Source organism: Talpa occidentalis, unplaced genomic scaffold, assembly GCF_014898055.3.
Source record: "Talpa occidentalis isolate TD23 unplaced genomic scaffold, MPIMG_talOcc4v2.1 talOcc4.12, whole genome shotgun sequence".
Classification (NCBI taxonomy): Eukaryota; Metazoa; Chordata; class Mammalia; order Eulipotyphla; family Talpidae; genus Talpa; species Talpa occidentalis.
In genome coordinates, this window is record NW_023601212.1 from 46,250,542 (window position 1) to 46,276,113 (window position 25,572).

The 25,572-nt window shown below is 49.6% G+C and overlaps 1 protein-coding gene across 9 annotated transcripts in view; it reads left to right on the plus strand.

Annotated features, from left to right (window-relative positions):
• The first annotated feature begins 103 nt into the window (after positions 1–103).
• The window catches only part of MYO9B (myosin IXB), an 89,478-nt gene continuing 64,009 nt past the window's right edge, over positions 104–25,572 (plus strand). For all 9 annotated transcript variants that reach the window (XM_054693348.1, XM_037506116.2, XM_037506111.2 and 6 more), the window contains exons 1-2: positions 104–143; positions 18,445–19,340. In XM_054693348.1, the coding sequence (XP_054549323.1) occupies positions 18,501–19,340 (840 nt within the window). In that variant the 5' untranslated portion in view covers positions 104–143; positions 18,445–18,500. The remainder of the gene's footprint in view (positions 144–18,444; positions 19,341–25,572) is intronic.

A 25,572-nucleotide genomic window follows, 5' to 3' on the forward strand; every position in this document is an offset into this window, starting at 1 on the left:
CCCTAGCCCCGCCTCTCCGGAACCCGGAAGCGGGAGCGCGCGGGGGAGCTGCGGGCGCGGTGGGGCGGAGCGGCCGGACGAGGGGCCGGCGGGCGGGCTGGGACCCGGCCCGGGACCGGCGGCGCGCGGCGGCCGAGGCCCAGGTGAGTGCCGGGGGTCGCGCCCTGGGGGTTCAATCGCGAAGCTCGCAGCGGCGAACCGCCTTGCAGAGGCATGAGGCTGAGGGTCGATGTGGGGGACACGCAAAAAAGGGGTCCAGGGGGCGGGAACGAGCTTGGGGGTGGTGCAGAGTTGCTGCCGACCGGGTGGGCTTGGGCCGTAGAAGGAGAAAGAGAATGGGATGGGCCTGGTGAGGGAGTTCGCGGGCGGAGAAGGGGTACGTCTTGTGGGTTTGAGTTGCTTCTCTGAAGAGGACGTGGCTTAAGTGGTGGTTGGGGGGTCGCAGGAAACGGGGCTGGGAGGGAAGAAAAGGAAGGAGGCGGGGTAGAGAGGCCCGGGCTGGGGGAGAGGGGTAAGGCCGGTGAGGGGCGGGGTGGGGGGGTGGGGGGGGACAGCTGTGGTGCGCTAAGGAGAAGGGGTGCAGAATGGCCTGCGGGCATTTACCCAGTGTGAGGGACTGGAGGAATGGTGTCAGAGAGCTGGTGGGGCCTGGAGCTCTGGAGCTCTGAACCCACTTGTGCGGTTGCCAGGGAATTAAGAAGAGAGGAAGTCAAAGACCGAGGGGAAGAAAAGGGTTAGAAGGCATGGAACTAGCTGCTGACTGATCCGGAGAGAACTGGGTGGGAGGGTAGTGAAGGAAAAGCCCCCACTGGAAGTTGAGATGAGCCCGGGGCTCCCCTAAACTCTTGATTTATCTTTCTGACTTCACCGCCCCCCCCCCCCAAAAGCACTGGATGACCTAGGGCAAGTCCCAGTACACTTTGGGCCTGTAGGTATTTCAGGGCATCTCTCTCTGCCTGACCGGCCTGGCTACTATATAAGGGTCCCAGGGAGAGAAGAAGGAACCTGGGAGTTGGGGCTCCCCACACACACTGCAGGGCCGGAACTTGAGTTTCAGAAGGGAGGGAGCAGTGTGCATGCCCCGCACCCTCGTTTGCTTAGCTGTCACCACCTCCTCAGAGTTGCATCCTTGGACTTAAATGGGTAAAACAACATACAGGAAATGTGTCCCCCGGAGGCCTTGAGCTCAGACTGGCAGTCCGTGACATGCCCTCCCTTCTCTCCAGGGCACCCTATAGGCCAGGAGTCTTTAGGGAAAGCCTCTTGCACTTTGTCAGAGGTGGAAAGTAGTGAGACATCCCACCTTGCAGTTGGAAGGTACCGGCTCCTGCCTTCCTGACGTGTGTCCCCTTCTTACAGTCCCCACATGCTTAAGGCACCCAGGGCAGCAACCAGAGGTAACCTGGGCATTTGGACAGATGTCTCACCGTCTGATGGACCTGGCCCTGGTAAGGGCCTCACTTTCAACAGCATTAATTTCTCTACTTTTATGACCATAGGAATCCTTATCAGGGATTTGTCACAAGGACTAGGGAGCTCATTCAGGACATGAGTCTGGATAGCTTAATGGTGAACTGGGTCACAGAGAGGTAATACCCCATTTCACTTCCAGAATGTTCTGACCCCTATGGAGACATGATGAGAACCCAGTTGTGCCTCCTGCAAACACCAAGTGTGGGCTGGCCCTGGCCAGGAGACCCGTGGATGAACAAGTCCAGAATCCTCTGGTTCCATGGTCACTGTGTTTTCTGCTCCCTATATCAGAAATATGGCCAGATGGGCTCTCAGGGAGAGGCCTACGTTAGACACCCTGGCTTCCATCAAGTCTTTCTCGTTCTTCACTTTCAAAAGTGATGGATTACCCTCAGTCAGCATTACTCAGCTTTGAAACCCTCTTAATAATCTTAGCATCTCAGGCAGAGCACCCCTCAGATTTTATGTGCTCCCAACTGGCAGATATATGCTGCCTTGACCCCACTTTTATTTAGCTTTCCATTCTGGAGCTTCTTTTTTTTTTTTTTTTTTTTAAAGATTTTATTTGTTTTTGCATAGAAGAACTGGGGTATAGGCCAGAGGTATGGGGGGGAGGGGTCAGAAGATTCATCAGAGACAGAGTGGGGAGCAGAACAGGCAGATCTACTGATGTACACTGTTAAGGGGAGCAGCGGGTGAAACAGGAGAGCTCTGCTGCACTATGTGGGTTAGCTCCCTGGCCAGGGTATTGAACTCAGGCCACCACAGAGGGCCATTGATGAGACTTAACCCCTAGGCCACCAGGGAGACCCCATTCTGGAGTTTCTATCTGAAAACTGACCTTTGTTGCAAGTTGCAGTGCCCAACACCTACTTTTGTATACTGCACTTGTTCCCAAAGTGACATCTTTCTGGTTGGAAATCCCTCAGGTTCAGACCTGTGACTTGGAGAAACAGGTGGGAACTTGGGAATCTCCCCTTTCTTCTGTTTGGCTATAGGATCCTTTTTTTTTTTTTTTTTTTTTTTTTTTGTCCCTAACAAAAAGCAGCTCATTAATTTGCTGCTTCCCCTTCATGCGTCCCGGGTGGGCCCAGCATGCAGTTAAACAAGGACTTACCATGCCGGGGCCTGGGGCCAGATTAAGAGTCTTGTGCTTAGAAGAGGGATTTTCTCTTTTTTTTTTTTTTTTTTTTTTTTTTTTTTTTTTTTTTTTTAAAGATTTATTTATTTATTTATACAAGCACTGGGTACAGTCAGAAGCGCGGGAGGGTGAGAGAATTCACCAGAGCCAGAGCGGGGAGCAGAGCAGGCAGAAGGACCGAAGTACACTGCTGAGGGGAGCAGCGGGCGGCAGGAGAGGTCTGCGCGCCATGTGGGACCCTCCTCTGGTGGCCGGGGAGCAGCTGGGGATCGAACCGGCGCTGCAGAGGCTGCGGGCAGTTTCGCAACCCAGCGCTCAACCGCTGCGCCACTGGGGAGGCCCCAGAAGAGGGATTTTCTAATGGGCCCTACCCTCCCCATCATATAATGAATCAGAATGTGCAGCAGTCAGTGCATAGACAGAGGTACAGAATAGGTGTAACCATGACCCGTGGATGAACAAGTCCAGAATCCTCTGGCTCCATGGTCACTGGGTTTTCTGCTCAAGGGGGTTTCCAGTAAGTTTCCTTGGAAGAGGTATCTGGCCCCAAGCCAAGCCTTGAAGGATACAGAGGTGTTAAACCAACCTAGGAACTGGGAATTACACAAGCAGGTCCTTGCAAAGTTCTTTTTTTAAGAAAGATTTATTTATTTATGCATACAAGAACTGGTGTCCAAGCCAGAGGTGTGGGGGTGGGACGGGGCGAGAGAATTCACCAGAGACAGAGTGGGAACAGAACAGGCAGATCGACTGAAATACACTGCAGAGGGGAACAGTGGGCAAGACAGGAGAGGTCTGCTGTGCCATGTGGGTCACCTCCCTGGCTGGCTGGGGATTGATCTCATGCTGCAGTGGCTGCGGACAGCTTCATAGATTGTGTCTTAACCCCTTGCGCCACCATGGAGGCCCAGTCCTTGCAAAGTTCTGCCCTTTATTGAATATCTTCTGTAGTGGACACTTTTATACCCAACTTTTCTATCCTGCTAACTGTCAGCAAGGGGACTCTGTTCCTATCTTCCTGATAGGGAAACTGAGACCTGGCCAGTAATGACTTCAGAGATGGCTCCCTGGGCTTTCTAGAAACAAGAAGTCACTATAGTAGCCTCAAATCAGCCAAGACCAAATTGCTAAATTGATTTCTCAGCCACAGCACCATTGGCACTTGGGGCCAGAGCATTATGTTGTTGGGGCCACCCTGTGCATTATGAGGTGATGAGTGTGTGTCTCTGGGGGTTGGGGGACAGAACCAGCCCCTAGCCAAAATTGCTGCCCTGTAGTCATACCCCCTCTCTTGTCCACCCTACCCCCAAGGTGAGGGGAGCCTCTCTCCTTCCCCCACCAGACTGGATATGCCTTTATCCTCTAATGCCCCAATCTCTCTGAACACCCCCATTCTCCACCTGTTGGTGGGGGGTGCTCCTTGACCCACCCAGATTTGACAGTTCAGGGGGGCTCCCCTGCTATCCCTCCTCCCATCCTGTACCCCCCATTTCTGGGGCCTCATCACTGTGGAAGACGGGGATAGTAAGGGTATACGTGGGTGGGAGGCATGGGGAAGGTTTTGGAGTAGAACTAGGGGTGTGTATGAAGTGGGGTGACAAGGTCCCCCGGGGGGGGGGGGAACCAACCTTGTCTGGTGGATGAGAAGGCGTATTTATTTTTCACAGTACAGTATTTAAAAAGAGAATAAAAAAATCCAAATGGCAAAAAAAAAAAAAAAAATTGCTGCCCTGTAGTAAAATCTGTTTCTTGTCCCAAGCCTGAAATTCCTCAGTGGGTCTGTGGTGTTTGTTGAGCTGCTGCCAAAGGCAGGTGTGAGGAAAAGAGGTTAGCAACTGAATTCTGCCTCCTGCTCAGTTCTTAATCTGGAGTCCTGATAAAAGGTGGAACAGGTTGGGAATGGGCTGAAGGATAGTTAGACAACACCCTCTGAGAATGGACAGCAGAGAAGGAACTAGAGGTGAGCCAGGGTCATCTTCACTTAGTAGGACAGTGGTGCCATTGTCTTTCTCCTCTTTGTCTCATGAGTGTCCTGGGTTTCTGGAAGAACTGTCCTTGCCTGAGAATGAATTGTTGCTCTTCTTCTGAGATTAGAGGTATTAGATTCTCTGCTTGAACACTCCTTTGGTAGTGGCTTCGGATCAGCATAGCTCCTGAAGCCACAGTATCTGCTCTTTTTGCACTCCTTGGCTCCAGATATCTTCTGTGCTTAGGTACAGACTATCTAATTTCTGCTCTTTGTGCTGCCCTCTCTGCTGGTTCCCTAAACATGGTGTTGCCACTTTGACTCCATAAGAAGAAACAACACATTCTGGGGCTATCCGACCCCTTCCAGTCACAATGGCTATCCGACCCATTGCCCATTCCCCACCCACCAGCTCTTTGTGCACCAAGTGTCCCTAGCCAACTGTGCCAGGCAGCCCTTGCCCAGCCTCCCCACACAGCAGGACAGGCCCCTCTCTCTGCCCCGGTCCCAGACGGATGGAGTAGGGAACAAAGGGCTGTCTGAGAGCTACTGGGCCGCTGGGGAGCCAGCCCACTGCCACACCGTCACTTCACTTCTCCACAGTTTGCATTTTGGCCCAGAAAAGGCCTCAGTGATTAGGCATGTCTCAAACACACAGCCGATGAGTTTGGGTTCCACTCATTTCCTAGTGAGACTTTCAGAGTCCGAGCCTGATGATAAAGAAGTGATTCAAGGGATGGGCCTGTGAGTTCGTGGGAGCAATGAATAAGCTGTCCCAGTCTGACTCATCGTTTACATCCCAGCACTGCCCTGCTTCATGGAGTTGTGTGTGCAAGAAGGAGCCCAGCTACGGGCGTTCCATCATGGTCATTGCTGCTGTCAGAGTTTCCCCAGGGCTGCTGCCTAACAAAACACCATAGACCTGGCCACTTAAGCAACAAATTTATTGTCTTGCGGCTATAGAGGCTAAGATCAAGGTGCTGGCCAGGCTGGTTTCTCCTGAGGCCTCTCATTGAGCTGCTGCAGACAGCTATCTTCCCTGCATCTCCCCTCTGTGTGAGTCCTGTACCCCAGTTATTAGATCAGAGCACCCCTAATGATCTATCAATACCCCATCTCCAAATACAGTCACTTTCTGAAGTACTGGAGGTTAAACTTTCAACATATAAACTGGGGAGTCGGGTGGGGTGACACACAGTTCAGTCCCTAACACTGCCAACACAACAGATTTCATTTTTATATAGTCAAGGAATTTTGAGTAAACAGTTGACCCCACATTCTCTTTGGTCTCACTCATTTAAATAAATGTTTTTAGGAAGGTGGAGGTATACTTGCCCTGTCAATGTTGGAAGCACCCTGTTAGGGAATTTTCCACCTCACTTGTGCACTTGTCTTGGGACTTAACAAGAGATGTATTTAGAGCCAGCCCTGGGAGGCTGTGTGTGCCTGCTATGGGGCCAGCTGAAGTTTGTACTTGGAGTGTATGTCGGTCTCTGTCCTTGACTTGATAGGGAGAGGGGGATCCAAAAGTGACTCTGTTAATAAACCAAAGTGAATTTGGAACCAACTGCTGCCACGGGTGATTAAATCAAAGAAGTTTCTGAACTGTCTGAAAATTATTCAACAAAAAGTGTTGAATGAGTGAAGCACAGATCTGGCTCTTGGGGACACCTGAACAAGCAGTAACAGCCCTCATCTCTGCTCAAGAGTGCAGATGCAGCATATCAGAGATGGACACTTGGAACTTTGGGGGTCTTCCTGGCATCTCTCTGAGTATCTCCATCACATTCTAGGGTGGGTGGAACAAAGAGCCATGTAGTGATGTTCCAAATTTGTCTTGGGTCCCTGGGATGTATCTGGGGCTTCCATTCCTGGCAAGCTTGCCAGGGTGCCTGACCACCACTGGGGAAGATCACATGGTCCCTGGTTGTCGTGTGTAGATGCTGATTATTGGGTGGGCATAAGAACCACAGGAGTTAAAGACAGCACTATCAAGCAATCACCAACCACTGCAGCACAAGTTCAATCCCCGGCCAGGGAAAAACCCACGTGGCACAGCAGACCTCTCCTGCCTTGCCCGCTGTTCCCCTCAGCAGTGTGTTTCATACGATCAGCCTGTTCTGCTACCCACTCTGTCTCTGGTGAATCCTCTCACCCTCTACACCTCTGGCCTATACCCAGTTATTGTATGCATAAATAAAAAAACTTTAAAAAAAATTAACAGGAGAGACAGGAAGTGCTAAAATGGAGCTTGACCTGTAGACCTCCAGGAGGCCTTTCTACTTGATGGTCCTGAGGGAATCTGCTCCCTGGTTTAGAGAGACAAGAAGACAGAGCCAAGAAAGTAAAGGAGCAAGCATCTGGAAGGAGAAAGTGATCTGATTGGGGCAGCCATCTCTTGGTACCTCCACCCCCATAAAGCCAGCACCCTCTCTCCCTCTAAATATTGCACAACCAAGTGAACACCAGCTTGGAATCTTATATAGATATCTCCTATGCCCAAGAGGCCCCTGGGAAGACCCTGAGTAAGTATGCAGATAGTTCTTTTCTTTGTCTTTTTTTTTTTTTTAATTTATTTATTTATGCATACAAGAGCAGGGGTATAGGCCAGAGGTGCAGGGGGTGAGAAGATTCACCAGAGACAGTAGGGAGCAGAACAGGCAGATTGACCAAGGCACACTGCTGAGGGGCGCAGCGGGTGAGTCAGGAGAGGTCTGCTGCACCATGTGGGAATATCCCTGGCTGGCCGGCCAGGAATCAAACTCGCTGCAGTGGCTGCGGATAGCTTCATAGGTTGTGTCTTAACCCTTGCGCCACCAGGGAGGCCCTGATACTGCTTTTCTTATCTGTTTAGAACATGGCTGTCAGCCTCAGCATTGGTGATATCTGCACCTCAGTCATTCTTTGGGGTGGGGCCCCCTGGGCACTGTGGGGTATTGTGCAGTATCCTTGGTCATCCACAAGATGCCAGTACCATCCCTACCTTAGTTGTGATAACTGAAAATGTCCCCAGATACTACCAAGTATCCCCTAGGAGAAAAGCCACCCCAGATTGAGCACCACTAGCTAAGGGGTTCCTGGACACACAAGAGACTATATCTGTGATAATCTGACTTACTGAGGTTTTGGGATGATACACACATTTAAATATACACACAAATGAGGGTGTAGAAAGACTCTGGCGTCACCCTGGTTTATGCCATTTGACTCAGTGGGAATGTATTGTGCTGTAAACTGGGGGCCTAAATCGTTTATTTTTCCCCAAATAATTAACACGGGTTTTCTCACTCTCACACCGCTGACATTTGGGCCTGCTCGTTCTCTGGGATGTTGACTGTCGTGTGCACTGTGGCGTATTAAGCAACCTCCCTAGCCTCTGTCCTCCCCAGTTGTAACAACCCAAAATATCTCCAATCATTACGTGGTGTACCATAGGGTCAAAGTCACCCTGCTGTGAAAGAATGCCAAGTTCTGGGCACGGAAAACCAGCTGGGACACTGTGTAAAGCCCATGGCTAGCCCCCAGGGGTACCTTTATCCTGCAATTCCTTGATGACTCATTGAGGGGGGACCTCAATGAAGGCAGACCAGTTGGTGACCAATGGCGAAACTCTGGGCCATCAGCCACCCTGGAACTATTCTTATGGGTTAAGTGGGAGCTGATTGGATCCAAAAGTGTTATCATGAGGGTCTCCCCAGCTGTTCGTAGAACCAACAGAGGGTGAACTTCATTCCTCTTGGAAAATACCAGGGTGGACAGATGAGAGGAGGTGATGGGGGAAGGGAGAGAGAGCGCCTTGCTGTAATACTGTAGCCAGAACACTAGGAGTCTGGTGGTGGCTGGTGGTGAAGTTAAATTCATGAGAATGGAAAGCAGGGATGGAGGTGAGGTTCTTGGAGGGCAAGGTAGTCACTGATGAGTGTGGGATTTCTGTCTGAGGTGGTGGGATGGTTCTAAACTGAACCGTGGCCACCCTAAGTGGGTGGATCATATATTGTGTGAGTTCTGTCTCAGTACAACATACTGAGAGTCCTGTCAGGACAAAACATTAAATTAAAAACCAGAAGATGGATGGATGACCTGGAGGAACCGAAGGAAAGCATAATGAAGAAACCAGAACAGAGGAGAGAGCCTTTGTGAGAGGTGCCCGGTAGACTTTGAGGTGATGATAGCTCATCTGGTGATAGTATATACATGACCTGTGTTTACTGAGCAGTTACTTTTTTCCAGGTTTGAGACTAAAAGCTGGATGAGTATTGTTGTCCTAATCCTGATTGCAGCTGCTGAGGCAGGACCAATTCCCAAACCAGGTGTCCAGGGGTCTGTATTGGGGAGGTTCCACAGGGACATGTCCCTGGGGTTCAGAGGTGCTCACTGAAGCCAGCACTCAGGCCCACCAGCAGGCCTGCTCTGTTCCCAGTGACCAAACTGGCATAAAGCCCTCTCCACCCCGCCCAAACCCTCCCCTGGGTCCTCAGGAACCCGAACTGCCTTTACAAGCAGTGGGGCTCCATGTGCTACTTACTTCATTCTCCCAGGACCACTTGAGCAGGGCTGTCATGTGTTGTCATTGGGGGTTCTCAAGGTGGCTTTCCACCTGGGCATCACAGCAGGTGGACTCTGTGATTTCGAGTGGGTAACCTGGAGGTTTCTCTGCTGCCCAGCCAGACTCTTTCCTCATAGCCCAGTGCATCTTTGTTTAAGGAACCACCCCGCCCCCGCCGCCCTGGAAGGAACCAGAGCCTTGCCCCCTCAGGGTCATGAGGATCTGCCTTCTCCTTATAACCCATAACCCATCTGTCTCACATAGATCTGACGCTTGAGCCACCATCATCCCGCACCTCAAGTCCAGACACTTACAGGAGTTGCCAATCAGGCCCCAGTAGTCCACCTGCCTTGAGTGGCCACAAGTGGCCTGGCTCATCTCTTCCTGATGTCACTTGTGTCCCCTATCTCTGGCTGCCCAGAACTCCCCATCAGACTTGCATGAAAACCCACACTCCCTCCCACATTCATAAGACCCTGTGGGATCTGACCTTCCCAACCTCAGCCCTTCCCCCTCCAGCCTGGCCCTGCCTGCTACACTGGTTCCCTTGTTCTGAGACCAGCCCCCGCTGCCCCTGCCCTTCACACTCACTGCCCTTGCCTGGGCCACTGTCCCCAGGCGCTAGGCCCATCCTCCTCTCTGACTGCATGAATCTCAGAACTAACTGTCCGCTCCAAGTACTTTCCTGCCACCCAGGCCAAATTCACCACCCTGGCCTGCCCTGTCACTCTCTGGCTCCAGCACCCCCAGTGAGGCACTGCTGACATCTGGGATTGGCTTATTTGTGCCATAGGGGCCATCCTGGGCACTGAGGATATTGAGCAGCGTCCCTGGCCTCCACCCACCAGATGTCTGTAGAACTCAACCCACAGTGGTGACAACCAAAAATGTCTCTAGCTAAGTGTCCCCCGGAGTGGGGCAGAATTGCCCTGAGAGAGAACTTGCGCTCTCACAGACTCCAGACCTCTCCAAAACTCTGTCACTATTGTAAACACCTCTTTGCTGGTGGGTGGTTTGTTGTCAAGTTCCCTGAAAGCCAGACACCTCAACAAACTCACTTTCCTTGTCTCTCCCATGACTGGCATAGCCTGGCCCGAGGCGGCAGGGAGGGAGGACACTGGAGAAACATTTGTCAGATGGACTGACAGACAGTGAAAGAAGACAGTCTTTTTGTAGCCACAGACCCCAGGAAGTAGGATTGGCCTCCAAGACATTGAAGGAGTGTCACTGGCCTCACACAATCCTGAGGAAGGGACTTTCTCCAGATGTCAGGCTCAAACCAGTCTGGCCAGCCGGGAAGGCCTAGAGGAATGATGGGAAATCTGAAGGGATGATGTAGGGAAGAAAGATCTTGTTCAGGCCACAGTCCTGAGAGGGTGTTTAGAATGGGCTTTTCCAGAAGCAGGCAGAAGGAGTAAAATGTCTCTAGCTGTGTACCTTGGAAGGGGCAGAGTTGCCCTGGGAGAGTACTGCTCTCACAACAGTTTTCTCCTGAGCTTGGCATGTTCTTGGAGCTTTGTTCTGCCCTGGACACCTGGCTTGGTATCCTGGGGTTGCTTTGAACTGTACACAAACTGAGTTTTTTACACAACTGGGATTTCTTCTCATAACCAAAATCAAGACTTCAGCAGGGGGCCTCCCCTGGTGGCACAGCGCTTGAGCGCTGGGCTGCGAGGCTGCCCGCAGCCTCTGCAGCGCCGGTTCATTCCCCAGCCGCCGGCGAGGGTCCCACCAAAAAAAAAAAAAAAAAAGGACTTCAGCAGGGCGGTGACCCCCTCCAAAGACTCCAGGGAAGATCCTTCCTGCCTTTTACCACCTCTGGGGACTCCATATGATCCTTGGCTTGTGACCACATTATCCCAGTTCAAACCCTAAATTGACTTCTGACTTTGAGCTACCTTATGTAAGCAACAGGTTTCTCTTGTAACTGCTTCTGAGAGAGTCCATCTTTCTGACAACTTCTCATGATCATCTCTTCTAAAAAAATCTCAAAGAAACAGAGTGAAAAGGCGCTAAATTCTGGATGGTGCTCCCTAAATGATTCTGCCATAATGCTGGCCTTTTCCTTTTAGCTTGAGAATGATTTCACCCGAAAAGCATGTGGCTTCAAATTATGGCCTTATATAAACGAAGCGGCTGCACCACACTTTCTGGAGGCCCCATCCACCGCCTTTTCCAGTGAATTCCTCATCATTGGCCAAACTGATAGGCAGAACCCTGCTTTTTCCTGCATGAGGCCTTGGCCAGGCCTTGAGGGCTGTTCATTCATGTTTGTCTACCCACCCCCAGGGCCTAATTTTTGGTTGATTTCCTCCTAGTCTCTGTGCCTTTTTTTCTAAGAACATTAGCAAGAGGCCCGCAGCTGAGGTGCACGTCTTCTCACAGTGTAGACCAGCATGACCTTTGCAAGGGCTTTTAGGATTTCAAAGTTCAGGTTTTCCAGCAGCGATTTTTTTTATTGTGGTAGAATGCACATAGCATAAATTTTTTTTTCTTTTTTTAATTTTATTGTTATATTCCCCATACAATTGCAACCCCCTTATTTTGACCACAATCTCTCCTTTCCCCGCGCCCCCCTTCCCCCATAGTGTGTCTGTGGTTCATAGTTGTTTGTTGATTTTGATTTTTTCTTTCTTATATTCTTTTTCCTGGTCCCTATTTAGGTTTTCTAGATTCCTGCTATGAGTGAGACCATCCGGTATTTTTCTTTTTCTTTCTGGTTTATTTCGCTGAGCATGATCCCTTCCAGCGCCATCCATGTTGCTGCAAATTGCATGTGTTTATCTTTTTTGATTGCTGAGTAATATTCCATTGTGTATATGTACCACATCTTCTTGATCCAGTCATCTATTTTTGGGCATTTGGGTGGTTTCCAAAGCTTAGCTATTGTTATAAATTTACCCTTAGTAACATTGAGTAGATTTGAAATGATGCATACCTCCTCTATCTAGTTCCAGAACATTCCATCACCCCAAAGTAGTCCCCATGAGTAGTCACTCCCAGTTCTTCCCACAGCCCCTAACAATCACTCATCTGCCTTCTGTCTGTGGATCTGCCTTTTCTGAACCTGTCCAGATCCATGGATTGCACACAGTATGGCCTTTTGTGCCTGGTCTCTTACTCAGAATCATTTTCAGGTTCATCCACGTTGGAGCGTGTGTCAGGGCTTCACTCCTTTTCATGGCTGAGTGATACTCCACTGTGTGGATGGACTGAATTATTTTAACCCACTCGTCAATTGATGTACATTTCATTTTCACCTTTTAGCTCATTCAGCGGGGAATTTTATAGTCTGCTGGTTTGGTTTCCATTTGGTGATGAGGTTATAATTCTTCCCACAAGTTCTGGGTAAATGGAGCCTCTCAGTTTGGGGGCAGGTTTTGTTTCCTGTTCACTTTGTGTACACTTCAGCAAGCCTTACGGGGGCGGCAGGGAGGCCCACAGAATGGGCTTTTCAATTTCAAGGTATTTCAACTTCAGGGTGTTTGGCCATGCTGTTCAGATAAAGCTCAGACACACAGGTTTTCAAAACCTGCTGCTCTTCCCCCGACCCCATGGCATAGCCAGCACTTGACTGAGCTGCCCCTTCCCCCCGCCATGAGGGCCTGCAATTTCTCAGCCCCAGACCTGTTTCCTTTCATTCTAGACACAGCCCAGGGATTCTCAGGGCACAGGTTTCACTTCTACTTGTGACTAGGACCTTCGGCCTCAGAGCCGCTAACTTCCATGTCTCGGCTTCCATTGAGACTCAAGAGGGAAGGTGTGCTTGGGAGCCAGAGAAGGTGGCCAAGCCCCTCCAAGTAAGATGTCAGTGCTCAAGAACAGCTTCTGAAGTTGGGGTCAGCTGACTAGCACAGCACTACCAGACACCAGCAGCCAGGGCAGACGCATATGCAGAAAAGGAACTTCCTACACTTTACTCAACACGCAGAGGGGCTCCCTGTTTAGGGGAGAGAAGGATTCTTTCATTTGGGTCCCCATTTCAATATCTACACTGTACAGGGTAACTAGTGCCCCCCTCCACCAAATTCACACCCACACATAACCTCGGAAAGGGGCCTTGATTGGTAGTGAAGTTTTTGCAGATGTAGTAAATGATCTCAAGACAGTCTGGAATCCAGCAACTGCTTCCTTTACAAGAAGAGGAGAGGGTACCACTGATGACAGGGAGAGATGTGATGGATGAGCCTGCGAGCCCAGGACCGCCAAGGACTTCCAGGAGCCAGCAAAAAACAGGAGAGGCTGGCATGGATTCTCCCTTGGAGCCTTCAGGAGAAGCAAGCTCTGCTCACATCTTGATTTTGAACTTTTCGAGAACTGTGAGACAATAGATTTCTCTTATTTTTTGCCACTAGATTGTAGTATGCCTGGCCCTTTAGCACTCAGGTTTCAACTCTGCAGATCCACTTATAGCTATCTTCTCATTAACAACATCAACTTACAGTATTGATTAATACAGTGCAGTGCCATTAATGTATATTCTCTTATAATTCTCTTAACATTCCTTTTCTGTAACTTATGAGAATACAGTATATCTTATACATAATGTGCAAAATGTGTGTTAATGCACCATTTATGTATCAGTAAGCCTTTTAGAATCAAATGCAGGCTAGTAGAAGTAAAGCTTAGGGGAGTCAAAAGTTAGATGTGGGTTTTCCACTGCAAGGTGGTCAGCACCCCTGACCTCTGCACTGTACAGGGTCAGCTGTACTTTGTTACATACAGCAGCCCCAGGAAATTTGTACACCCTCCAAAACCATTTCCAGATGGATAAAGGCTTAAATATAAAGAATAAATCCAGGAAGGGAGGTGAATGCAAACAAAAAGTGTAGTCCCATGTTAACCAGGTCTAGAAGAGGAACTGATGGCCGATATCGTGAAAGAAATGGCCCAGGAAATGTAAGAAAAAACACAATTAAAAATGCATGAAAAAACACCAAAAGCAAAACTAAATTGCTGTGAATTAGATTCACCAAACATGACAAAGTGTTAATACCCTTCCTATACAAAGAGCTCTCCAAAAAAATAAGCTGAATAGTTATGGTTCCACAGAAAAGAAATTGGCTAACAGGGACCAATTCAAGAAACAGAAAACAGTTGCTCAATCCGCATGGTTTTTCAAAAACCCAGCCTGATAGTGAAGAAATCTAAGCAACAAGGTACTCTTCTTTACTCACTGATGACTGTGGACTGAGAAAAATGGTAGAACTCTGATGTAGCTGGGCCTTCCCAGAAGTCACTTTGGCAAAGCAGATGGGGGGCCTTTGCAGCAGGGATCTGAAAATGATATTGACCCAGATAGATGGGATCAGGCATTCACACTGCATGGATGATATGATGCCACCCGTGGAGCAGGGGATGGTGGGTCTGTGTGAGACAGGTACTGTGAGAGTTTGCATTTTGCAGAGTTGCCTAGATGCTGACTAAGAGGCTAGAGCAGTGCAGATGAGGAAAGAGGAGGGCAAAGTGGTGGCCAAATCCCAAGCTGTGGTAAAGGCCTGGTCGGTGTCTTTCAGGAATATAACCAGGCTGAGGGGGAGGAGATCCCTTACTATGGCTTGGGGACTTTGTGCATTGTCTCCCTGATCCGGCTGGCAAACCCCTAATCCAGGTTGGACCTGTAAGCCTAGACCTGGCAAGGTGGGAAATGGCTAGCGTATGGGCACTGAGGGTGGCCGCACTGGATGGGGCCTCACAGCCAGGGGCTCAGAGGCTAACTTAGAAGCCTGTCATGGTGTACCCTGAGAGATCAATGCTGGAACACCCACAGCTAAACTGAAGGTTCCAGGGGCCTGGTGGATAGAGGTGGGATAAAGGGCTTTCCTGACCATTTGGTGAGAAGAAAGGGCAGTTCTGGGGACACAGTGACAGCAGACAGGATGTAGTCAGTAGAAGGAGCAAGGGAAAAGTTCCCTGGGCATTCAGAGCAAGGGGAGAGGTAGCCTCCTGGGCAGAAGGTAGGGCAGGAGCCTCTGGGCATGATCATGACCCCTGAGGGAGTACAGCTCAGTGGATGGGGGTGAGGGAGGCAGGGCAGGAGGGGACCCTACACAGAAGCAGGTCTAGGGCCATCCCCAGGGCCGCAGAGTAGGTGAGCAGGGCTGGCTGGGCTGGGTGAAATCTCTTAACTGGCAGTTGTGATGGCAGGATCTTGGTGGAGAATTCAGGAAACCCATGCAGTGGTTTCCATGGCATGGGGAACAACGGACAGGGGAGAACAGGCTCTATCAGGGCTGTGGGTGATGAAAGATATATTACTCTCTTTGGTTTTATGCCTGGGAACGCAACAGGCTCTTTCCAGGAGAGGTCCTTCCCAGAACCTAGCCCAGGAAAGGTGGAAAAGAGATAACCCTTGGGGAGGGAGTATGAGCTCCCCGAGGAAAAAGGCCAGGTTAGATCACAGAGGAGGCCCCACATGAAAATCCAGGATAGAAGAAATGATCTGGATTTAGGCATTGCCTTGTAGGTTTCTGTCCTCTGGCTGTCCCCTCCCTACAACCCTGTTGGTCAGTGCCTTGAGCAAGCCTTATCTACTTCCTCCTGGCCTGAGGGTGGGGCATGATCTCTGAGCCTGTGACTACACCATGGTCTACTCCATCTCTGAGTTTCCTACTCACCCAACCAAGGGTACAAATGATCTCTCTCCCATGCCAGGGTGAGGCACCAAGGTGCATGACAGTTGATTGACCCTGGAGGCACATGCAGCCCATATCGTTCTCTGGGAAGAGAAGCCCTGTGATTTCCCCATGACTTTTCCACCCCGCGACTAGCTGTCTAGGCCACACATAGGCATGAGGTGGTCCAAAGCCCCTAGCTGAGAGCTGGAACAAACCTCCAGAACTTGTCCACATTAGCTAATGCCCTGTCTGTGCAAGTCACAGAGAGAGGCCACCCGAGACCTGGACTCTGCCTGTGCATGTATGTGTTCATATGAAAATGCTGTGTATGCACATATACCCACATTTGTGTATTCCTTTCATGAGTATGTACTTAAAAGTGCATGAGGGTGTTCATGTGAGTGTGTAGCAAGCATTTGTCCCTGTCTGCACACGTCATGGGCTCATACACTATGTGCTTGCAAGCATGCATGTGTGTGCACATGTGTGCATTCCTGTGTCTGTGATTTAAGGTACGTATCTATGATTGGGCTCATATCTCTCACATCTGGCTTGGAGTACAAAAATAATTCACCTTTTGACAGTGTAGAAAAGGGAGCAAGATGTAAAAAGATGCACACCTAGGAAACCATTTCCCTTCAGATTCCACAGTTTTGTTTTTTTTAACAACTTTATTAGATGTCATTGACATACTCTAAATGCACTTATTTAAAGTATGTGGTTTGATGAGCTGTGCTTTATGCAAACACCCATGCGCATACTACCCTGCCCCCTTCCCTGGGCAGCCTCTGATCAGCTTTCTGTCTCTAGAAATTGGTTCCCATTTTGTAGGATTTTCATGCATGGACTCCTGTGTATGGACTCTTTTTAAAACTTTATTGAAGTGAAATTCACCCCAATAAAACTCACCATTTTAAAGTAATATTCAGTGGCATTTAGCACATGCAGCCCATATCGCAACCACCCCCCCCATCTAATCCCAAAACATTTCACCCCAAAAAGAGACCCCATCCCCATGACCAGTCACTCTGTCCCCCTCTTCTAGCACTTGACAACCACTGATATGCTTTCTATCTCTGAATTTGCCAGTTCTTTACATTTTATATAAGCGAAAGCATATGCTGTGTAGCTTTTTGTGTGTCCGGCCTCTCTTCACTGCATATTTTTGAGGTTCTCTTGCATTTTAGTGTTAGAGTTTCATTCTTTTTCGTGGTTGAGTAATATTCCACTGTGTGGATGGCCCACATTATGTTTACCCCCTTGTCCTTTTTTGGACATTTGGGTTTTCACCTTTTGGCAGTTGTGACTCATGCTCCCATAACCTGCATGTACAAGGATTCCAGTCCTTGTTTCTAATCTTTTTATCTATCTATAAGCAGAAATAATAGCTCTGTACTTTTTTTTGTCTAGCTTCATTTACTCCATACACAGATTCTGGATTGTCCCATGTTATTCTATGCTGTTCCAAGGATCAAAAGTTAGTTCCTTCTCACACCTGAGTAGCGTTTTGCTGTGCAGTCAGTTTGTCCATGCACAGGTGGTGTATACTGGGGTTGTTTCCAGTTGGGGGCTCTTAGAAACAAGGCTAAGAACATTCATGGACTATCTCTGCATAAATATCTGATTCATTTCTCTAATGTCACTCTTAGGAGTAGAACTGCTTGCTGGATCACATGCTGGTCATGTAAATAGCATTTAAAGGAACTGCCAAAGAGCTTATGCTACTATAATGAAAGCAGTCACAGACCATATGCAAATGAGTGGAGCACAGCTACATTCCAAAATAAAACTTTATTTACCAAAGCAAGTGTGAGTCTGTAACAGTCTCCTCCCTCCTTTTGGCCTTGTGGTGAACTACCTTGTCTTCATTCTTCAGAAGCAAGTGCATATTTTTAATAAGCATTTCACATTGGAATAAGTTCACATTTACAGAAAATTTCAGCAACAGTAGAATCTCCTGTCCTCTCCCCATCTTCCCTAATTATGAACATCTTACACCATCAGGGCATATCTGTACAAGAAATAGAAAATACAAGAAATGGATATCAGCTATTAACCAACTTCCTGATACTATCCAGCAGCCCCAGTCCTTCCATTGTGTTCTCTCACTGGCCAAGGACCCATTTCAGGAAACCCTATTGCATTTATGCCCCACAGTCTCCTCAGCCTTATTGTTCATGACCTTGGTGGTCTTGGGCAGGCGGGGGTCTGGCTGGGCATCTGGTGGGATGTTCTTGTGGTGTTAGAATGGAGTTATGGATTCTACAAACAAATGTGCTCCAAGAAGTTCTGTCGAACAAGTTTTAAGAGCTCTCCTTCACTTCATCCTCCTCGTTGGGGCTTCAGGGGCCCTGGGATTTTGAGGTAACCTGGGTCCATGGAGCCAGGCCATCATCTGCTTGACTCTGAGTGGAGAGGGTCAGAGACTATAATGAAGCCAACTCTAGGGCAAGGGTTTGATCTTGAGGTGGAGGGGCTGGTGATGACATTCTCTGGGAGCCATGATCCTTCAGTGAGAGGTCACATTTAAGGACAGATGGAGGCCCTTCTACACTTACGACTTTTTAGGAAAGTGCTATCTTGGGCAAGGGACTCAGACCGTGGATCCAAGCTATCCTAGCCTTTGGGGAATGGCGGGGATGAGTGTCACTAATCCCCCCACCATCACCACCTCTCTGACCATACACCCCTCTTCTTCTAGCTCCAGAACACGTGCCCCGAGCCTGGGAGGCATGCTGAATCTAGGAAGCTGGCAGGATGAGTGTGAACGAGGCTGGCAGCGCCGGCTGCCAAGGGCAGGCGGCCTACCACCTGCGCATCTACCCGCAGCTGGCCACCAGCGAGAGCCAGGCCTCGTGCCGAGTGATGGCCACCAAGGACAGCACCACATCAGATGTCATCCAGGATGCCATCACCAGCCTGCATCTGGATGGTACCAAACGTTATGTGCTGGTGGAGGTCAAGGAGACCGGTGGGGAGGAATGGGTGCTGGATGCCAACGACTCACCTGTGCACCGTGTGCTGCTGTGGCCGCGACGGGCACAAGATGAGCATCCGCAGGAAGACGGCTACTACTTCCTGCTGCAAGAGAGAGAGGCAGATGGGACCATCAAGTATGTGCACATGCAGCTGGTGGCCCAAACCTCGGCTGCCCGGCGCCTAGTGGAGCGCGGGCTCCTGCCCCGGCAGCAGGCTGACTATGATGACCTGTGCAACCTCCCCGAGTTGACGGAGGCCAACCTCTTGAAGAACCTGAAGCATCGCTTCCTGCAGCAGAAGATTTACACCTATGCGGGCAGCATCCTCGTGGCTGTCAACCCCTTCAAGTTCCTACCCATCTACAACCCCAAGTACGTGAAGATGTACGAGAACCAGCAGCTGGGCAAGTTGGAGCCACATGTGTTCGCACTGGCCGATGTGGCCTACTATGCCATGCTGCGCAAGCGTGTCAACCAGTGCATAGTCATCTCTGGGGAGAGCGGCTCCGGCAAGACGCAGAGCACCAACTTCCTGATCCACTGCCTCACTGCCCTGAGCCAGAAGGGCTATGCCAGTGGTGTGGAGAGGACCATCCTGGGTGCCGGCCCAGTGCTGGAGGTGAGCAAGCGGGCAGTGGGAGGGGCCGTGCTAGCGTGGGTGAGTGGCTTTCATTAGTTTCAGGCACAGCCAGGCAACCGCCATGGAGATAGTCTGATTCAGAGCCCCCTTGAATCATGATGGGGTGACATCTCCATAAACCCATCATAAGCTGAAAACATACTGAGTGAGAAATGCATTCAAACATTGTAGCTCGCCTAGCCGACTTTAAACGTGCTCAGAACATTGACGTCAATCAGCTTCCAGGTGGCCAAAGTCCTCTAATACAAAGTTTACCTTATACTAAACAGTAGAATATCTCATGTCATGAATTGAACACATACGCTATAAAGTGTGGGTTGTTTCCCCCACTTGTGGGGCCAACTGAGAGGTGTGGCTTGCTGCCCACTACCACACATCACTCACCTGGGAAAAGATCACAATTTGAAGTACAGTTCCTACTTAATGCATATTGCTTTCCCACCACCATAAAGTGGAAAGATCCTAAGTAGAACCACCATAAATTTGGGACCATCTGTACTCACAGTTCCCTCAACACGGAAAGCACCCCGCCATGCAGGACCATGGGGGGCAGCACCAGGGTCAGTTGGGAGGCTGCAGAAGTGAAGGGAAGGCATGAGCAGGAGTTTCAGTTGTGTTTTCACGGGAAGATCTGGCAAGGCTAAGTAAGCGGGTTTAGGATTAGCAGCCTTGAATAATTTCATAGCTCTGGGGTGTAGAGGTTGCCTTGGTTATGTGGTCACTGGCCCTGGGATTGGGCACAAGGGCTGGTTCTGAACATGAGAGCCAGGTGCCAGAGGTGCATGGGGTGTGGGCTCTGCACCAGTTGGTTTTCATGTGTAAGCTGCGCTCACAGGAATTAACTCACCCTGGGAGGGGCAGTCCCTCCACAGTCAGCCATGCATAACATGTTATGCACACTCAGTGCATAACATCAGGCTACAGGCATTCCTTGTTTTGTGGCGTTTTGCTTTCTTGCACTTCACAGGTATTTCAGTGTTTATAAGCTGAAGGTTCGACCAATCTTGCATCAAGCAAGTCTGTTGGCACTGTTTTTCCAACAGCACATGTTTCTTTTGTGTCTCTGTCACATTTAATTAAGGTTCATACATTTTGTAGACACAATGCTATTACACGCTTAATGGTCTGTGGTATAATGTAAGTAGATCTTCCATCTACACTGGGAAACAGAAAAAAAGTAGTGTGCCTCGCTTTATTGAGATATTTACTTTATGGAGATGGTCTGGAACCCTGCCTGCAGTGTGTCTGAAGTATGCCCATATTGAAAACAAAGAGGCCTGATTAACATTCTTTTTTTTTTTTAAATATTTTTTATTTATTTGTTTATATTTATACAAGCACTGGGTACAGTCAGAAGCGCGGGAGGGTGAGAGAATTCACCAGAGCCAGAGCGGGGAGCAGAGCAGGCAGAAGGACCGAAGCACACTGCTGAGGGGAGCAGCGGGCGGCAGGAGAGGTCTGAGCGCCATGCGGGACCCTCCTCTGGTGGCTGGGGAGCAGCCGGGGATCAAACCAGCGCCGCAGAGGCTGTGGGCAGCCTCGCAACCCAGCGCTCAACCGCTGCGCCACCAGGGAGGCCCCTGATTAACATTCTTGATCAAGAAAAGGAGGGTGTCCTAACTGAGCCTTTCAAGTTGCCTTTCACAGTGAGCTGTGGCTTGGGGGGATATGTTACTATAGCCAAAGTGGGAAGCAGTGGAGGAGGAAATGCCCTCCATCCAGCATCCCTGTTGGCTACGCTCCATGGAAACATTGCTCTGTCCCTGTGGGTGAGCCTTTTGGATGTAGGGGCAGTAGAAGTGACCACCCAACACCCCTCACTGTCAGGGTCTTAGCCCCATCCACTTCTCGGGACACAGTGTAACCATCAAACCCCCTGGTGTTGGCCAGGGCTTGGGGTCTGGACCTCTGGTTTTGGGCGCTGGTACTCTGCTTTCTTTCCTTTTTTTAGTTTATTAAATAGAAAAATAATAGCTATATGATTTTCAACAATTTCAATTTAACATTAATTCAGTTTAATGAAATATAGTGATATAAATTGAGCAGGTTTAGATTTATATCTAAATATATTGGACAGTTAAGAACTCCATGTACCCATCCCCCATCCTTATTTATTAACGTCTTACATTTAATTGATCAGTCAGTGCTGACACCTTGTTGTTAGCTGAAGTTCATGGTCCACACCAGGGTTCATGCTTGATGGTGTACGTTCTTTGGCTCTAGTAACATATCCACCTTCACAGCATCATACAGAATAGTTTCACTGCCATAAAAGTCCCCTGGGCTTCTTTTGTTAATCCCTCCTCCCCCAGCCTCTGGGAACTTCTGATGTTTTGCTGATCTTATACAATCTTTCCCAGAATGTTGTGTAGCTCGAGTCATACTGGCAATAGTCTTTTCAGTTTCTTTCACTCAGCAACATGCATTGAAGAGTCTCTGTAGCTTCTCCTGGCATGAAGCCTCATTTGGTCGTGTAACTGAGTAGCACCCTTTGTCTGCATGTGCAGTCCATCCATCCACAGGAGCCCAGACCTTCCCTTCTCAGAGCCTGGCTTCCTGCCAGCGCCCCCACACTGAGGGCCCAGTGCAGCCACCTCAGGGCTGCTGTGTGAATTTGCTGAAATCACTTCTAGGCTGCGCCTGCTGAATACATTTCAATTCCTCTTCCTTTCTGATGATCTAAGACCATCAGCAAGAAATTAATTGGGATTGTAGGCCCTGGCCCTGGGCCCACACGTGCAGCCTCTTTCTGTCTTCTCCTGTATTTGTAACATAAAGATTTGTTTTCCTTTTTAGCACAAATGCTTGAAAATTTTCTGTGTAATCTGGCCACAGAATGTCCTATTTTCTTTTTGGTGCTGTAACCCTGAGTCCATTCTGATGGACCCCTCATTTTGCAAATATTCCCTGAGTACATATGCTATGTGCCAGGGGCCTTTCTAGGCCGGGACTGTGCAGTGGCCAAAATGAGCACAAAGACCTGATCAGGTGATCAGGAGGCCTGCCATGAAGTAAACAACAGGTCTCAAAAGTGAACAAAGCTGGTGGAAGGGCAGGTAGACCAGAGAAAGGGACAAAGGAACAGGGGATGAGAGATAATGCCACATAGCATCCAAGAGGGCCAGGCCAGCACAAAGGCCTTGCCTGGCCTATTAGACAGTAGAAAAGGGATCCGAAGGACTTGGGAGGCATTGGGGTGGGGTGACCCATGGCAGAGCAGGAGGTGGTGACAGGAAGGTGATGAGAGCAGATCATTTAGGGCCTGGTGTGCTGCCGGGTTCGGTGTGACATGGGAGCTATGCAGCATGGTGTCCTAGTCTCTACCCGATCCCGTCCCAGCTCTGCAGCTCAGCTGCTGATGGCTCCAGTGTCCCCCAGCAATGCCCACATGAGCAGCCGCCATGCCAGGCTGGTCACCCCTCGTGGAACCAGACAGGCAGGTGAATGTGCCCCCAGGTCTCAACTCCACACACAGAGAGGCAGGATTGGCACGCAGGAGAGTGTCTTTCTGGCTGAAGACCACCAGGGGCTTCTGGATGGTATTTCTGGGGGTGATCGTAACAAGTGACCACAAGTTGGGTCTTAAAAATAAAGGAACTTTACCCTTACAGTTTGGGAGACCAGAAATCGGATACAGGTTTCCCTCACTTGCTGAAAGTAGAATATTTAGTATGATTTGGTAGGTTGTTCTTTGGATCTGGGAATGCTATTACTATTAATTTAATAAATAAAATAATTTTTTTTGAGAATTCCCATCAATAACCCAAAAATAACCCACCAAATCATTCTACTTACTGAAAGCTGGGGAAGCTGGTGTCAAGGTGTGGCAGGGTCATGCTCCCTCAGAAAGCTCAAGGGGACAGTCCTTCTTGCCTCTTTCAGCTTCTGGGGACTCTAATCATAATGGCTATTACTGCATCACCCCAGTCTCTGCCATCTTTGTCACATGGCCTTCTCTTATAAAGACACCCATCCTTGGAGGTGCGGCCCCTGTCATCCTAGATGACTTCCTCTTAACTAATCACATCTGCAGAGGACTCATTGCCAAATAAGGCCATGTTTTCCGGTTCCAGGGGACGAGGCTGTATTTTTGGGGGGACATAAAGCAGCAGCTCCTGCCAAGTGACAGCTGGGAGTGTCTGGTGCCCTCTTGCTCAAGGGCTACCCCAGCTCAGCCTCATCCTAGTGGAGTGCCTAATTTCTCCCTCGCACCTCCATGCTCCTCCCCTGCAGTTACCCTGAGGGATTCTGGCACATTCTTCAGGGTTGTTAGTCACTGTCCATGGCAGGCGTGTGCAATGTGCACCCATGAGTCAGATCCCTGACCTTGCCTGGCTGCCTCCTTCAAGCGCCCCGGCAGCAAGACTGAATTTCCCCAGCGGTTAGCAGCTGCTGGAGGGTGGTGCCCGAGTCTGCTTCCAACACAGGCTTGAGCCAACCCACGTAACAGCCATAAACGTGCTTCCCGGGGTGACTGTTTGGAAAGGGAGGTGGTTTTAATTTAAAGCTGTGTTTTCTGGCCATGGCACAGTTGAAGTCTGAGTTTGTGTCATCCCCTATGGTTGCAGTACCTGCAGGGCCCTGAGCAGCACCCCTGGATCCCACCCACCAAATGGCAGCAGCCCCCCCAACCCATTCTTGACCAAAAATACCCCTAGATATCACCACGTGTCCCCTGGGAGGAGTCTCCCCTGGGTCACAGGCTGTGATCCCACGGCATCCAGCCACTATTTATTTCAGGTAATGACTATTTAGAAAATATTCCATAAGTAAATCCCAGCCGTTCTGAGCCAACCTAACCTAAGACTTACTTTCTAACAATAGGAATAATAAGCTATGGTGCCTTCAGGCCCTCTAGGTGTCAGGCTTTGGGGACCACAAAAAAGTAGGAGGGACGGGCATAACAACAGGAATAGACTGCCTCTAAGTCCTGGAGACCAGAAGTCCAAGATCAAGATGTGATCAGGGTTGCTCCTTTTGGAAGGTTCAGGAGAGTATTCATCCAGGCCTCCTTCCTGGTTTCTGGGGGCTGCCAGTAGTCCTTGGCCTTCCTAGGCTTGTAGCTACATTGCCCCAATCTCTGTTTCTGTCTCCACATGGTATTGTTCTCTCCTTTTTGTATCTCAAATCTCCATCTCTTTTCTCTCTCTTTTTTTAAAGATTTATTTCATTTATACATACAAGAGCTGGGGTGTAGCTCAGAGGTGTGGGGGTGTGTGTGAGAGGTTCACCAGAGACAGAGTAGGGAGCAGTACAGGCAGAGTGACTGAAATACACTGCTGAAGGGAGCGGTGAGCAAGACAGGAGAGGTCTGCTGTGCCATGTGAGTTAATTTCTTGGCTGGGGATTGAGCTCATGCTACAGTGGCTGGCGATAACTTCATAATGCTGAGACTTAAACCCTTGCGCCACCAGGGAGGCCCACCATCTCTTTTCTCTTATAAGGACATTTGTCCTTGAATTTAGGGTTTACCCTTATCCATAATGACCTTATCTCAAGGTCTTACCTTAATCACATCTGCAAACATCCTTTTTCAGAAAAAGGTTCCATTCACAGGTCCAGGGCCAGGAATTAAACATATATTTTGGATGGGACACAAGTCAGCACATCACAGATAGGCTCCTCTGCCCAACAGTATCACCAGCCAGACCAGAGTCAGAACCCTGCCTGAGCTTCAGCTCACGGTCCGTCTGCTTCTTGGTGAGATTTCCTTTCTCACCTCAGCTGAGACCATGAAGGCCAGAGACTGCCACGACTTGCAGCGCTGGGGACTTTTTCTTCGCTCCCCAAAAGGAGAAGTTGACATGTTCTGAGGTTTGGGTGTCGCCGGGCGCCCCCCTGGGTGCGGGTTGCAACCTCACTGTGCAATTTTGACCAAAAAACAGGAAGGGGGCACTGTGGAAGGCAGGTTCCAATCAGCTGATTTGCCCAGCAGCTGCAGTTAACTGTTACTGTCACCATTTCATGGGGCATCATTCGGTCACATTTCAGTACCGCCCCCTCCTCCAGCCACCCAGGTCCTTCTTGTGTGCTGGGGTTTATAGCCTGTCCCAGGCACCCTCAAAGACTCAGAACTCAGCAGCCTACAGCATAGACTACTGGACCAGCCACGAAGCGTGCCCAGTACACTGCCTGTCCCTGGGCCTGCAGCCCTCTGCGTTGTTGGGTGCTGCTTTGCCCTCTGACCTTGCTGAGGCCAGGCTTCTCTTTG